This window comes from Pteropus vampyrus, unplaced genomic scaffold, assembly GCF_000151845.1.
Source record: "Pteropus vampyrus isolate Shadow unplaced genomic scaffold, Pvam_2.0 Scaffold233, whole genome shotgun sequence".
Taxonomy (NCBI): Eukaryota; Metazoa; Chordata; class Mammalia; order Chiroptera; family Pteropodidae; genus Pteropus; species Pteropus vampyrus.
This window is the reverse complement of record NW_011889014.1, coordinates 590,135-606,168: the sequence shown is the minus strand read 5'-3', so window position 1 is coordinate 606,168 and position 16,034 is coordinate 590,135. Positions and strand designations below refer to the sequence as shown.

Below are 16,034 nucleotides of genomic sequence, written 5' to 3'. Positions count from 1 at the left end.
TGCACCTTCTGCTTTAAGGCTGTTGTGCTGTGAAGACCGTAAAAATACAGTGCTGTATGTAAAATGCTTAGACCTGTCATGAAGTTGAGCTCAGTAATTGGTAGCTATTACTCCAATAAGCAGATTAAAGTAGTTCTTGCTAACGATGTGAATGACTGAAAGGCAGTGATGTACCGATGATTAAGGGGTGGGATATCGCCTGATTTGCGTGCAGGCAATATCAGGGAGCACTGTCCTTAGAGAATTTAAAAATGCAATAAAAGTCAGAAGGCCCTGGGTTCGTGCCCCAGTGGAGCCACGGTTCATAGTCTACGGCCACGCCACCCTAAACAAGCCCGACGTCTGATCTCGGAAGCTAAGCAGGGTCGGGCCTGGTTAGTACTTGGATGGGAGACCACCTAGGAAGACCAGGTGCTGTAGGCATAAATAATAATAAATTTAAAAAAAACGCAATAGAAGTGACTAAATATCTGTCTGCATGTTAATATCACCATGCACCGGCGATTGTAAGCAGTGCCAATAATGACATATTTCCATCGCCGCACGTCGCTCCCCCGCCCACCTTCGAAGGCCACCGCTGCTGTGCAAATGCGTGTATGCATTATTACAGAAGAATGAGTCGATTGCATTGCCCTCTAACTGGGATAATTTGGCGGGGGGCGGGCAGAATTGTTACTGTTTTCCTTTAAGCAAAATCATGGTTCTACCTTCACCCAGGCTCCTGTCGCTCTCGCCGTCTAAATCCACGGGGCGAGGGGGAGGTTTTGATGACTCAGTTCTGGATGGCCGCCCACATGTTTTCTAATCTGAGACCACTGCGCGCTCTAACCCGGCTCTAAAACAAATTCTAGTTCTCTAAGAAAAGTAGCAATTCTGTTAGAGGTCTCATTGTTTTCAGAACCCAGAAATGTCACTCTTAGGTGACAGTGAATTAGCACATTCCCAAGGAACTGAGTGACTCGACATACACAGCAGTAACCCCAAGCCTGTAATGCGACACTCACAACCCCTCTCTTCCAGGAGATGATTTGCCCATAATCTGGGGACGAATCACGAGAGGCCTTACACGGGGTGTCATGTTCCCTGGATGAGCTTGGCTGGCATCGAGGCTGCCTTTAATGGATGGGCTTTAAGACATCAGACAGATGGTGGCTAATAAATGCATTTCATGACATGCCTTAATAAAAGAAAACTCTTAGAATTAAAAAAAAAAAATCCGATAGAGAAAGAAAGACAGGAAAAAAGAAAAAGAAAGGAAGAAACCATTCCTGTTAAAAAGTTTCCAGTTTGCTGAGATAAGGCTTGGTGTTCGTCCCGCCTTCTCTTGTCTTTTTTGGCGAGCTCTGCCCCTGGAAGGCATTCTTAACATTTTTCCGTATTCTCCCAGTTGGAAGGGTGCTTGAGCTCTTTCTCTGTGTGTCTACCCGTGCCCTCTGTGCTGCATCAAAGGCCGTCGTTCACTCGGGGCCTTTGAAGTCAGGCACAATTTCAGCGTTGGTGGGATTTAGCGTTTACTCATAAAAAGCACTGGAGAACTAACTCCTCGCAGTGCGGATGTGACTCACCCAGATCAACCCTCCAATGTCAGGGTCAGACTCAGTGTTCTTATTTAGAAAAAGAAAACAAGCCTTTTCCTGGCTCTGAGTTTAAACTGTTACATTCGAATTCCAGTTGGTGGGTAAAGGGCATTCTGCACATTCGCTGTGTCACCAGCTCCCTTTCCCCGCCTCTGCTGGTTCCACGTCTCCGTGCAAATACGAGAGAGGTGGGGCCTTGAGAGCACCTGTAACCTGCTTTCTGCTCTGCACCTTCTGTTAATCTCGAGTGTTCCCGTCATCGTGTATTAAAGAACAGGGCCAAGAGTGACCCGCGCCAGGGCCGATGATAATCTGGAGATGCTAAAACGTTTTTCGTGTGCAGCCTGAGAGTTTGGCCTCACCGCTGCTTCTCCGTTTGGGGGAGAAAGGCATGGGAATTTACAAGTTACGGAAAAGCGGAGTTTATATTTGGAAGTTTTTTTCTTTCATGTTTTAAGTTTGGGGCTTAATTAAGCTTCATTAATTCCAGAATACAAAGGTCCCACCGGCCACTGCTGCCCTGATGGTTACCTCTCACGCCTACCTGCGAGGCTTCAGGTGGGGCTTTTTGGACTGGTTTGATTGCAACCCAGAGTAAGGAAGACAGTCTACATTTTTGCCCAACGTGGTACACACACAACTGAAAAAAATCTTTTAAATTATCAAATAGCGTTTATCCTTACTTTGTGTGATGCACTTTGTTGTTTTCCTGAACTTTTCTTTATTTTCTAAAATTCTAAATTGATTTCGTGACCCATTCATGGGCCTCAAATGACGATTTTAAAACTTCGGTCTGAGATCGGGGACCCGGGATCCGCCCGCACCAGACTTGGGCAGCGTTCACCCATTTTTTTTTCATCCGAGGGAACTGATGGCGCTGCTGATTTCTTTCCTGCTTCAGACGAGTTGAAAAACAAAACCGTGTGCGAGGACCAGGAGCTGAAACTGCATTGCCACGAGTCCAAGTTCCTCAACATCTACTCTGCGACCTATGGCAGGAGGACCCAGGAGAGGGACATCTGCGCCTCGGAAGCAGAGCGGCTGCCCCCCTTCGGTATGTGTCTTTCTGCGACTGTCCCCAGGGTGCTGTCTGAGTGGATCAGGGCCCTGGATCCCTGGGGGAAGAATCCACACAATGGTCGGTTCCTGCGTTAGAGGGAAAACCAAGGGCAGGGAGGGACCCACCACGTTGGGCCCGCTTCGCCTCACATTCCCGAATCCATCCACTGCTCAGCCATTCCACGTCGAGCCGTGCCTGAGCACCTGCTGTATGCATGGCCCTGTTCTAGGCAGAGCGGAGGGAGTATTCAGTGGCCAGCACCGAGTCTACGTGGAGCTGACCTCTGAACAGTGGATGAGGCGGCAATGAGAAAATAGATAATAAATGAGTGAATATATCATATTTTAGATGCAGATAAGTGCTCAGGGGAACAGCGCATGGGAAAAGGGGGGTGGGAAAGGTGGGGGTGAGCTGCAGAGATCACGGTTTTGTGGAGCGATGGGGCTGTGGAGCAGAGCTGCAGATACCTGGGGAGGGTGTCCAGGTAGAGCGAGGAGCCAGTGCAAGACCCCGAGGCTGTGTTTGGTGTCGAGACGAACCCAGCACATCATTCTTCTTAAAAGTCTGTAGTTTGGAGCTTAGAGATGAAGGCCAAGAAACAGGCCTGGACGCTCCATCCATTAAGGTAAGTCAGCCTATATTATTATTAGGGTTCTCCAGAGAAACAGAACCACTTACACACACACACACACACACATACATACATATATATATATATAATATGTATATATGAAATGTATTATATATAATATATATGGAAAGAGATTATATATGTGTCTGTGTGTATGTATATATGTATATGTATATATATGTAAAGAAATTGGTCTTCAGGAATTGGCTCATAGGATTGTTGTGGCTGCACATCTGCAGGGCAGGCTGTAAGTCTAGAAGCTCAGGTAAGTGTTGATGCTCGATTTTGAGTCTGATTCTGCAGGACAGCAGGTGGAAGCCCCAGGCAAAATTTCTATTTGCAGCCTCAAGAAAAATTCTTAACCTCAGTCTTTGCTGTTCAGGCCTTCAACTGATTGGTCAAGGCCCACCCACACTATGGAGGGTAATCTGCTTTACTCAAAGGCTTCTGATTTAACGTTAGTTGTATCTTAAAAAGACCTTCACAGAAACATCTAGATGTGTTTAACCAAACAACTGGGCACTAAATTGACACATAAACTTAACCATCGCACACCTGATCTGTGGTGAAACAGATTGATCTCTACCTTCCATCTTACCAGAGAGAACAGGCCCTACTGTGAAACAACCCAAGGAGTTGCACTTAATTCATCAAAATCTGAAATGAGCACCTCAGTATATTAAATTGCTACAATTTATTGATGGATCGCATGTGAAATTAAACATTAATTTTGAAATGAAGTTCCTGCATAAGTAACATCTTGGATCTGAAAAAAAAATAAAAAGAGTATGTAGTGACCTTACCACACAGGCAGACTCTCAGGCAAGACTCAAAAAAGAACAAAAAAGCAGTTTGCAAGGCACACATGCCACCAGGGCCCCTCGCCCAGCATTCTGGGAAGGAAGGCCCCCTCCGTCAGGATGGCCGAGGGCCTTTTGATCGGCAGCCCCGGCAGGGCACACGCGAGGCACGCTGAAGGGCATCCAGCTGCTCTTCTTTATATCTGGGGACAGGGCTCCTGTCTTAACAGGCTCCCCTGCCAAATGCAGCAGAGAGGCGCTGGTGAGGGTGGCTCCCTGTGGTCTGTCGATGGCACCGCCCTCTGCCCCGTGCCCCAGCAAGAGCTCTGTAACCACGTTCTCCCTCTCGGACAACATCTGAGTGTGTTCAGAACGAACCTCTCCAGCCTCTCCTCCTTTGTTCCTGCTACTGCGCTAGGTCAGGGGACCGATGCCTCGTTCCCTACAGGAGTGTCCGTACTCCCAAGCTTGCCTTTCTCCCCAGAGTGGCCGGAGGCAGCCTGCAAATCCCCTCACGGCCCTTCTGAACGTCCTCGGTCTTGCCATGTTATCTGGTCTCCTCATCTGGATGAGGCATCCTTGGCGATCTGACCTCTTTCTACAGAAAGGGACTCCATTTTTTAATACGAGGGTGAGGCACCCTGTCTTCACAGGCTTACCGAATCTGACTTAGGGCACGTGTTTTGGGAGGCGGCAATAAGTAACGTCTGTTTTAGCTGTTCTTCTGAGCAGACAAATTCGGTCAACCAAGCAGGTTCATCTGTAGCCTGAGTGGTTTAGTCAGTAGACTGCTGCCTCACGTTCCTGGGAAGCTGGGTGGGAATTAGGTTTAAAGGGGAAAAGTAATCGGCCAAAGAAAATGTTAGCAGACACTGTGCCTGAGAGGCAGGTCTCCATAGGGTTCAAGGAATCCTCAGGTCAGCCAGATGTTCCGATGTTACGAATGACCCCTGTGGGTGCAGGAAAGGTCAGTGAACGGAAGACTGTGCCCCTTGCTTAGCTGTTCGTTTTTAGAAGCTGGAGTTCTGGCAAAGTCGCACGCCAAAAACAACCTGCTTGTCCTTCTCTCCCTCCCCGACTCTGCCTGACCTTCACAGTCAAGTGCTTCTGTCCACTGCCCCTTGAGTACTTGTGAGGTTAAGGATCAAGCTCTTCACTGCATTCATGAACCACTGCCAAGTGCCTGGACCCTGGGGCCCTGTGCTCTGTGGTGAGAAGTGGCTCGAAGGGAAAAGGAAAGGGCCCTTAAGTGCCCCGTTCATCTCATCACCTTGAGGATGTCAAGTTTATCTCACCTGTCAGTTTCACATGGAAGCCTTGACTCTGGTCTCAGCTTTCGGGTTCTCGCTAAGGGCCAGAGTTGTGCGTGCATGCATGTGTAAATACGGACCACTGGCTGCCCACGCTGATACATTTCTTCCACCTAACCGAATGCTAAGAAATAGTTCATTCTTTGGCCCAGGTAAACCATGCCTGAAGGTTTTAAAACACACTTGACGTATTTGCCCCACAAAATCATCAGTTGATCCGTCTTATATGACCACATTTTAATATCGCCCACCTTAAAAAGTACACTCTGTGGTCCTTTGTCTTCCATCGGCTGCCCATCCGCTCCCTCTGCAAGTCCAGTGAGCTCCGCTCGCACCACGTACCTCACATCCGGCCACTCCGCTCCCAGCCCCCTCTGGGCATCACTCACCTGGACCATCCAGGCCACCTCCTGACTGGTCTTCAGCCTCCGCTCTCTCCTATTCCCTCTGCTCCCTTAGTCCCTTCTTCACTTAGCAGTTGCCGAGATTTTATTTCAATTATATCAGATCATATCATCGCCTGCTCAAAGCTCTCCACTTTGCCCATCGTAGTTAGAATAAATCCAGTCTCCCAACTGTGGTCTTGCCCCTGTCCCTCCCTCATTCCCTCCGAAAACGCCACGCTCATCCATACCCCAGAGCCTTGGCACGAGCTCTTCCTCAGCCTGGAAGGTTGTCCTCCCACATCTTTGCATGGCCAGCTCCATTTCTTCGTCTCGTTGTTCAGGAATCCGCTCAGATGTCATCGCAGAGAGGTTTTCCGGGGCACCCTGCCAGCACGGTACCTCGTCCCTGTAGCACCTCGTCCCCGTAGTCCCTCTTGAGCTGTGCCCTTGTTTGAGTGTCTTCATGACACGGAAATAGTCACTTCTCTGCATGTGGTCTGTCTCCCCAGGAGGAGGTAAGCACCGCAGAGACAGCGTCTGTCTCCTTCCTGCTGGTTTTCCAGCAACGAGACCAGTATCTGGCTCAGAGTAGGTAGGTGCCCGTGGCGATGCCGAGATGCGTGAATGAGTCAGAGTCCCTCCTCAGTGAGGTGCCCCCCTGGGCTCCCACAGCGGGTGATCTCCGGCTCGGAACGTGGGCCTGGTGTTGTCACAGCTCCCGACCTCCCATGAGAAGCTGGAAATCTGTTTTTGTTTTCTTGTTTTTTAATGTGAAATGTTCCAAATTCTAAAACACTGTGTGAGCCAAACAAAACAGGCTCACAGGCCACATCCAGGCCATGGGCTGCCAGTGTGTGATCTCTGCTCTAAGCCTCCATGATTACTGCAGCTCACCCCCATCGTTTTGAAGAAGAGGAAAGGGTTATTCATTCTTAACCCTAGAATCTGGTGTGAGCTTGGCAGGATGCTTGCATAAGGGCCCAATGGTCGGGTCTCCCTGTGGGCCTCTGAAAGGTCACGTGCATGCTTTTCCTTTTGCATGTAAACCAAAGGCTGGAGCAACCCCATATGCTTCCGAGTCTGGGTACCACATTGGGAGCACATGTGGTGAAGAAGCTGGGCCTCCGTGCCCCTCTCCATGGTCAGGATGCACAGCTGGCTGGCTCCAGATACGTTTCCGGTTCTTTCTAAATGATGATTATTACGATTACGATTATTGTTCTGCACAAGCATCATAATAGCATTTAACAGAAATAAGAAAAAGGTTCAGCCACGAATTTTACCCATCCCATGGAAAGAGTTTTAGTTTTCGAGATCTCTTCCGGGTTCCTGGTTTTTATTTTTCGCCATCTCTATCATGGCGTATGAGCATAGAACAGTTTTACATGATGACAATTCTAAAGCAGATCCATTTGAACTCTGCTTTTTTTTTTTTTTTGGCTTTAGATTTGTACCACGGGATGTTTTTCCATGTGTCCAACAAAACCCTAACCGTGTTAGTCACCTCCTAATAACTTGTTAAAGTGCTATATAGTACATAATTTACTCAATCATTCCCTAGTGGCTGGATGATTTCATTGTTTCTGATTTTCAAATATTATAAGCAATGTATAATGAACTTGTGCTTGTAGCTTTTTCTTTCTTCTGGATTATTTCTTTGGGATAAATTCCCAGAAGGCTTATACCAAAAGCAGTCCTGGGTCTGTTTACAGTTCTTCATATGTATCACCAGAGTTCTTTCCAAAACCTTTTTGCACCAATTTCTACTCATAAACAACAATATACAACTGTGAGTTTCCCCTGCAATTTTGGCAGGGTTATGTATGATTTTTCTCCATGTTTCCAATTTAATAGGTATAAAATGGTCTTTCCATATATTTTTCATTTGCTTTTCTTTGACTATGAATGACCTTGAACATTTCCCCACGTTTTTGTGGTTTTCATATTTGACATTGTGTCTTTAGCCTTTGTCTTTTTTTCTACTGGGATCTTCATTTCTGTTCATAAATGTTTATGAGCCCATGACAGAGTAGAGATATTGACCCTTTACGTGCTTTTTATGCTGTGACTAGCCCACCCCACAGTACATCATTTCTGAACTTATAGTTGGGTTTATTATATAAGGCTGATCACTTGTTTGGTTTTATGGACTTCATATGTTGGGTAAGTTTAAGAGGAAGGGACTGTGTGGCAATGGGGGGGAGGAATGCCCCTAAGTCAGGGCATGTATATGTGACTCCCCCCAGTCATGGTATGATGCCATCATGAGTCCAGAAGCATCCTCAGTGCTCTCGGAAGCCTGGCTCTGAGGATCTATTCTAGTGGGACCACACTCTTAACAGGTATTGTCAAGGCCGTAAGGGTGCTCACCTCCAAGTCTGGGCCCAGAGGAAGGCAGGCAGAGCCTTCATGTCCTGTGCGCAGTGCCCCGGGCTGGCCTGTCTGGAAGGTGTCCAGGCAGGCAAGGCTGTGGTGAGGTGTTGGGCACACGCCCCACCCTGGCCTTGAACAGTGCTTCTTGGCCTTTCTCTGCCATCACACACAGAAAATTATATTTTTATGGCACAGTGGCTGAAAGGGAGGCACCACCCAATGCCAAGATCAAGATTCTGAGGGAATCCCAGGGCCCTGAGGGGGAACAGCCAACATCCCTGTGTCCAGTCACTGTGGAGGTTGGGAAATTCTGCCCAGAAGGTGCACTTGGCCTCAGGGTGCGGAGGTTACAGATGCTGAGTTGCTCTTCAGGGCCCTTAGACTTCCACTGACAGCCTCCTCAAGGTCCCTCCCACTGATGCCACTGCCCAGTCCCAAAGCCAATCCCATATTTTAGAATTTTGTCACCCCGGCAACCCACTTGCAAGTATCAAAATGTGTGTTTTCTATCACTAGTCAGTAAAATAAGCCCAAATTTAATGGCGTAAAGCAGAAATGAACGTTTATGACTTTTTGGTTTCCGTGGGGCAGGAGTTCTGGGGTAGCTCCATGGAGCAGTTCTCGCAGTGGGTCTCATGGGGTCTGGCGATGCTCCTGCTGGAATGTTGGCTGAGGTCGCCGTCATCTGAAGCCTGGCCTTCCAAGGTGGCTCACTTTTGTTGCGGGCAAGTTGTCACTGGTTGCTGGCAGAAGGCTCGGATCTCTTGAGTGTCTTCATGACATGGCAGCTGGCTCCTTCCAGAGCAAGTGATACCAAAAGTCTCACCGTCACCTGCACCACACCGTGTGGGTCACACAGACCATCTCTGAGTCATTGTGGTAGGAAGCTGCACGAGAGTGTGAATTCCAGGAGATGAAGATCCTCGGGGACCATCTCGGAGACTGTTAGAGGCTGAACTGTGTCCCCCTTAAAATTCATATGTTGAAGTCCTAACCCCCAGTACCTCAGAATGTAACTATATTTGAAGATAAGGTCTTTAAAGAGGTGACTAAGTTAAATTTAGGTCATACGTGAGCTAATCCAATATGACTGGTGACCTTATAGAGGAAGAGGAAATAGGACATAGAGACACACAGAAGGAAGACCATGCAGAGACATAGGGAGAGGACAGCCACCAGCAAGCCAAGAGGGAAGGCCTCAGGAGTAACCAAACCTGCTCACTTCTATCCTCCCAAACTGAGAGGAAGTAAATTTCTGTTGTTTAAGCCTCCCAAGGCATCGTACTTGTTATGGCGGCCCCAGCAAACAAGTTCAAAGGCTGGTCATCACCACTACAAAGCAAAAGGGAAGACGCACGAGACTGATGATCGAGACAGCTGTGAGACCGTCTTTAAAAAGTGACATCTTACTTTCACACAAGTTCAGACGAAGATAGATCTGGTGTCTTGTCTTGGGGTCCCTAACTCAGAGACATTTCTGAAAGATCTAGCAACTCAGGCCATCAGAACTTATGCTTCATCTAGTGGAAAAGACCTGGAACGGAGGGTCTGAGAGTGTACACGAGTGAAACAGCATCTTAACACAGAGGGGAATGAGCCCTCCCACAGACCTGGGCACGAACTTCAGAAAGTAGAGCTTCAGAAAGGTCTCCTGGCTGGGCGTCCACTGCGAGATGTCATTTCCTGCTGCAATCACATTTTCTGGGTGGACTCCTGGGATCCTGCTATTTCTTTGATAAGAAAATAAGAAAACCACCCAATGGGCCTCAAAGGTTGGGCTAAGGTCATCCCAAGGCCAAGTATGGGCAGGCCTGGACTTCTCAGCTAAAGATCAAGGTGCCAGGGGCTCCCACTGTCAAAACAGTCAACTTAAGAGCAGCCAGCTTAATTATCTAAATAAGCACAGGTTGTAAAGAGCGATTAACTTCAGTTTCAGTCTTAAACAGTAGCCAAAAACATAAAAATTGAAAGTTCGAATATCTTGTTATCACATGTATTGGGGTAGAGGGTAGTTTGCCAGGAAGAGAGGGTGCAAACGAAATCAGCCTGGAAGGGAAATAACCACGTTAAAAAAAAAAAAAAAAAAAAAAAACCCTGCAAATGGTTCAGAGCTCAATGTCAACAAGAATACGGTCAGACCTGAGTCAGACCTGCGTTACCTTGGGCCTCTTGCTGCAAACACACTGTGGTTTCTTTCACTCTCGCCAAGATAAATTCTTTCTTTCCCGGGTTACTTAAGAGTGTAAAGTGCACCTCTGTAAATCACGCTGGTCACAAGACCTCGTGGCACAGAGAGAGTTGGGGTCTTATAAATGCGAGTCTTCTTCTGCCTCTTTTAGCCTTAAGGAATATAGTCAGGCTTATGTTGTAAGAAAAGATAAGATTTCTAGGGCACTCTCATATAATTCTGGCAGGAGCGTGAATTGGGTCTCTTCTGGATAACAGTTTGGCAGTGTGTATCAAAAGCCTTACTATTTTGAATACCCTGTGACAAAGCACCCTACTTCCAAGAATTCTTGTGGAAACTCTCCTGTTTGTGTGCAAACATTTAGCTCTAAGGATGTTCCACATAGAGTTATTTCCAATATTAAAAAATGGAAATCATCTGAATGTCTACCAATAGGGTATTGCAAACCGGGCTGGTACAGCCATAAAATAAAAACTGGGGAGCTCTTTCAAATGATACTTGTGTTCAAATTTTCACAAGTATATTAATAAAGAGGAAAAAGTAGCCTACAAAGTAATATGGACATGATCTCATTTTTATAAATAGAAAAGAGACTAGAAGGATGTTCTCGAAAGATTAACGGTTTTTTTCTTGATGGTGGGATTTACTGGGAATTTGTTTATTTTCCTAGTTTTGGCTTATCTGTGCTTTTCAAGTGTTCAGCTACAAACATGTATTTATTTTGTAACAGAAATAACAATAATGTTTATGTTTTAAAACCTAGACTTTAAAAAAAATTTTATACATTACAGTTACTTCTTCCCAATGCAAGTAGCTAATATAGAAATCATATATCCCATTATCAGATCTCTTGATAAAAGGGTTTTTTTTTCAATTGATAAATGCATTCGGTTAAGAACCCCAAATAATAAATAATAAGGCTCCTAAAGACAGCAAAAATATCAACCCTGTGCGTCCACAAAGCAAAATAAAAATAAGCTGGAGGAAAGTTCAAAGGATACATCTTTACTCCTCGATAACTTTTCAGGCTCTTGAGGCAAATCAAGTTAAATAAAAGAATAGTTTCTCGTTACAATCACAAAAATATTTTACACTTCTAAAAAAATTGCCTCAGAGACCCTCATGTTTAAAAACCGTGAATTTTATTTCACTTTTTAAGAAAGTTCATTTTGTGCTCCTTCATTTCAAAGCGATGTAAACTAACAAAAACTTGGAAAGTATCTTAAAATCAATAGGAAAAAAAAAAGACCTCTTTTCCATCAGCCAAAAATATCCCCTGCCACTATCTTGGCGATTCTTCTATCAATCTTTTTTTTCCCCTATACATAAGTCTGGGCTTTAATATTTCATTCTAACCATACCATATATGCTTGTTTTTATTTGATAGCACCAAAGAAGGCATATGTTAGACTGTAAATCGTCCGAGACCCAGAGGCCTTTTGCAAAAGTACCGTTTTCTCATCTAAGATAAGGTCGATGGTGATACATTGTGTGCTGGTGTTGGACACTCGAAAGGCAGCGTTTTATGTAATAGTCACACCAGCCAACACGTCAGCTCCTCCCGTTCTCACTGTCCGAGCCAGGAAACTGAGGCTTGGGAGAGAGGCTGACGTGCCCGGGGTCAAGCTGTTGGCCACTGCTCCATCCTGCTCCCTGCAGCTACTACAGGCAGAGGGTCTTTCTGGAATCTTAACCCCAACAGACTTATTATTCAAGCTTGGAAACAGCTGGTCGAGAACAGCTAGCATCTCTGTGGGCTTTGCCATCTGCAGTCATCTTATAAAACCTCACAGAAATAGAGTGGAAAAGGTATTTGTCATGTTACATGGGAGGGACACAGAGTCTCAGTGAGTGGAACAGGCTGCCCCCCAGGGGCTCGTGGTCCAATGGGAGATGCAGGCACAAGTGACTAACATAACAACATAACACACCATCAGGGTCCCAGCCCTCGGCCACAGGCCCCAGCTCCGTGCAGCAGTTTTCCATGGCATATGCCACTGTGGTTTCTGAAAACCACTGCTCTTACCCTTTTGGGCTTGGGGGTGGCATATCTGCTCATCCTGTGAGGCGTTACATCCCACAAATACAAGGTAGGTGTCTTCTGACTTGTTTTCATTTTTTTTTTTTTTAATTTTAATTACAGTTCACATTCAGTATTACTTTATATTAGTTTCAGGTGTATAACATAGTGGTTAGATATTCGTTTAATTTACGAAGTGATCTCTCCGAGAACTGACTTGTGTTTCTGACCGTACCTAGCACAGTGCCTCGTCCTTCGAATATGTTCAATTAATATCTACCGATTGTGAAGATATTGTGCCAGGGTGCTGAAAAACATGTCCTCGTGTTTGTTAACTTATTTTATTCATTCATTCATTCACTGATCAGTTATTATTGGATTTCTACAATGGGCCAGGCTCTGGGAATTAGATGATGAACAAGATAGAAACTGCCCCTGTTCTCATGGAGCTTATGTTCTTTTAGGGGAAATGGATTCTCAATACAAACAAATAAATATAATATTCAAAGAGTGGTAAGGTTCATACAGAAATAAGAATCTTCATTCAATGTTCTACATATTTTGCCTATTCTGTATGCAGGGCCAGTTACATAATTTGTGGGGCCTGGTGCAAAATGGAAATATGGGACCCCTTGTTAAAATTATGTAAGAATTTCAATGTGGGGACAGCAGAGTATAATTCTAGCTAAGGACCCTTCCAGCTCATGCCCATGAGGCTAGCTCTGCTTATCTGTTACTTAGCCTATATCGGGTGCTTTAACGAGATAAATAATCATCGGGGAAACTATCTCCATGAGATTTGAAATCCAGCTCAATATATATTTATTTACAGAAAATAACATAAGCTGACATGGTGGCTGCATGCAGAATGCAACATAAAGTTTTCGTTGCTGTTTCCTGCCTTTCAGACTGCTTGTCTTACTCGGCTTTGCAAGTATTGTCCAGGAGGTGCTATGGGAAGCAGAGATGCAAAGTCCTTGTCAACAATCATCATTTCGGAAGCCCCTGTCTGCCAGGAGTGAAAAAATACCTCACTGTCACCTATGCATGTGGTAAGAACACACCCTCCACAAGACGCTGCCTCTTCAGGACGCGGTGACCGTGTGAACAAAGGAGCTGCTCGCAATAAGCCCAACTCTGGAAATTGTGTTGTCGTACCAGACAGTCGAGATTCGAGAGCCCTTCTTTCAGCCTTTAGTTGTTTATGACTTTCACATCAGATAAGCATTAGAATTTTCTTGGGTCGAAATTTGTTTTAAAAGCCCTTTCAGCAATCAGATTGGCAGCTAACAGGAAGGGTAGGGGAAAAAAAACAAACAAAGCGGGTAAAATTGTTGTCCCTGAGAATAGTGATTTTAATCTGGGTTCTTAGGAGGCTCTAAAATTTATGGGTATGTCATGCAAGTTCACAGAGGTATTGTCGGGCTCCTCGTTGTCCTTCCAGTCCTGCTTTTAGGCCCTAAATGACTGGCTTTCCATGCTGCCAAGAGCTGTTCCATCTACCTGAAGCACAGATCTAATGCTTTCGCTAAAACAATGAAATATTACGGCAGCATTATTTTGTTTTCCTAGTGTCTTCAAATAAAATGAAATGCCTGGTTTATTAGATTCCAATTTTGCAGAACTACTTAAAAGGGAATCAACAGTTCATCGTGCTCTGAGGGTAAGGTGGGTTTTCAGTTTGTCATCCTGACGTGTGGACTGTTTTTTTCTTTTTCTTTTGAAATGAACATAAAGCAAAGGGCGAGCAAAGAGCACTGTAACTGGAGAGCCGAGCCCTGGGCTCATGGAAACGCTCTTTTCCTGCCAGATTTCCCTAGACTTTTTTTTTTTTTCTTTTTTTGGTAACAGCTTCATTGAGATATAATTCTCAGATCGCACGATTCACCCATTAAGCGTACAAATCAATGTATAGATTCACAGAATTGCGCCACTGTCACCACAGTTCACCTAAGGACATTCTTATCACTCCACGAAGAAACCCTGCACCCTTTAGCAGTCACCTCCCAGTTCGCCCCGAATTCCCCCCCCGGGCAACCACCAGCCTACTTTTTTGTCTTTATGGATCTGCCTCTTCCGGACATTTTATAAAACTGGAATCATACAGAATGTGGTTCTTTGTGCCTGGCTTCTTTACCTAGCCTATGTAGCATGTGTCAGCACTGCGTTCCTTTTTGTGGCCTCGTCATATTCTGCTGTACCTCCAGCCTTTTATGTCCTGAGCTAAAAATGTCGTCCCCTGCAATATCAGAGCTGTCACACGTGCAATGAAGCGACTAGGTAAACGTGTTGCCAAAATAATAGCACCCGAGCTCACATTCCAGGAAGACCGATTCTCTTAGCCCCTCCAGTCTTTCTTCCTGCCCGCATGTCTGAGCAGGGCTGGGCGGCGCGGAGCCCATTCTGGCTGAGGTTCCCCAGGAGGCCACACCGATCACTCTGAAGGTCTGGTAGCTTTAGGCCTCTCCGGCCCAGTGTGGAAGGAGGAGCAGGACTTTAGCCTCTAAAGAAGGGGTGAATTTCCTGGGCTGCCTTCAAGGCTGAGGCGAGAGCAGTTCCTGGGCTGTGGCTTTTCCGAGTGACAAGAAGTGGATTTCAGGTCTGAGAGTCACATATCCCAGTTCAAGCTTCTTTTCTCTCCTTCATTCATTTAGCACGTTGTGGGCATGTTCTGGGTCAGGGGTTGTGCTGGGTGTTAAGGATTTAATGGTTTAAAAAAAAAAAAGGCACGGTCCTTGTCTCATGGAATTATCAGCTGGGCAAGAGAGATAGACATTAAACAAATGACCAGATAAATCTGTGATTACCCTTTGTGATAAATGCTGTTTTGGAAAAGGGCAGGTTGCTGGGCGAGAGAATGAGGGTGGAGGGACCCTGGTTTCGCTTGGGGGGTGGTTTGAGCCCCTTCCTCCGGACTGAACCTGCAGCTCTGCTCTGGGGTGTGGGCGGAGATGCTGAGTGGCAGAGAGGCGCTGTGAGGGCGAGGATGGCATGAGGTGGCACTGGAGGTGTCCAGGACCACCAGGACCACAGCCTGAGGGGTCCCGGCAAGGGGCACCAGTGCAGGGTGAAGACCACTCCAGCTGGAGGGCGGAGAACGGGTTGGAGTGGGATGGAGGTGGGAGACCCGTTAGCAGCAACGAGGCCATGAGGGCTTAGCCTGGAGCGGGGCACAGTGAAAACCGAAGAGTTTGGGAAGAAAAAACACATTAGAGATGCTGAAGACCCGGCCCGTTGGAAACAGTGGGGTCCAGAGAAGGTGAGGGGGTGGGATCGACCTTCGGTAGGAGAGAAGGGTGTCCCCTTGTCATTCCAGGCGGAAGAGGGTTCTGGGAATGGATGAAGGGAAGGCTTGGAGCTTCTCCCGTGGCCTCTGTCATCTCAAAATAAGTCTGAGATGAGGTCATCGGCTGTGAGGACTGGGGGTGGGGGGCAGAGTTTAAGGAGAAGAGAGGAGGTCTGAAGGAAGTGCCAGGGAGGAGGGGGTGAGTGGTCAAAGTTCTTGGGGACACAGGTTTCCTTAACGGTGTGGTTCCTTCCAGCAGGGCCAGCTGCTCCAGAGCAGGCGTCCCCCAGGCTCACTGGGCAACGGCAAAGGAGGGAGACAGTTGGGTGTCCCCACGGGAATGGTCACAGCGGAGAGGGGTAGAATCTAAGATGGGGAAAGAGGGACGTGTAGACGAGAGGAA

At 46.5% G+C, this 16,034-nt stretch overlaps 1 protein-coding gene and 1 pseudogene across 1 annotated transcript in view; both read left to right on the top strand.

Annotated features, from left to right (window-relative positions):
- The window catches only part of EVA1C (eva-1 homolog C), a 77,463-nt gene that overhangs the window by 45,917 nt on the left and 15,512 nt on the right, over positions 1 to 16,034 (top strand). The window contains exons 4-5 of the mRNA XM_023519716.1: positions 2,479 to 2,631; positions 13,254 to 13,397. Coding sequence (XP_023375484.1) covers positions 2,479 to 2,631; positions 13,254 to 13,397 — 297 coding nt within the window. The remainder of the gene's footprint in view (positions 1 to 2,478; positions 2,632 to 13,253; positions 13,398 to 16,034) is intronic.
- Positions 308 to 423, top strand: LOC111728861 (annotated as a pseudogene).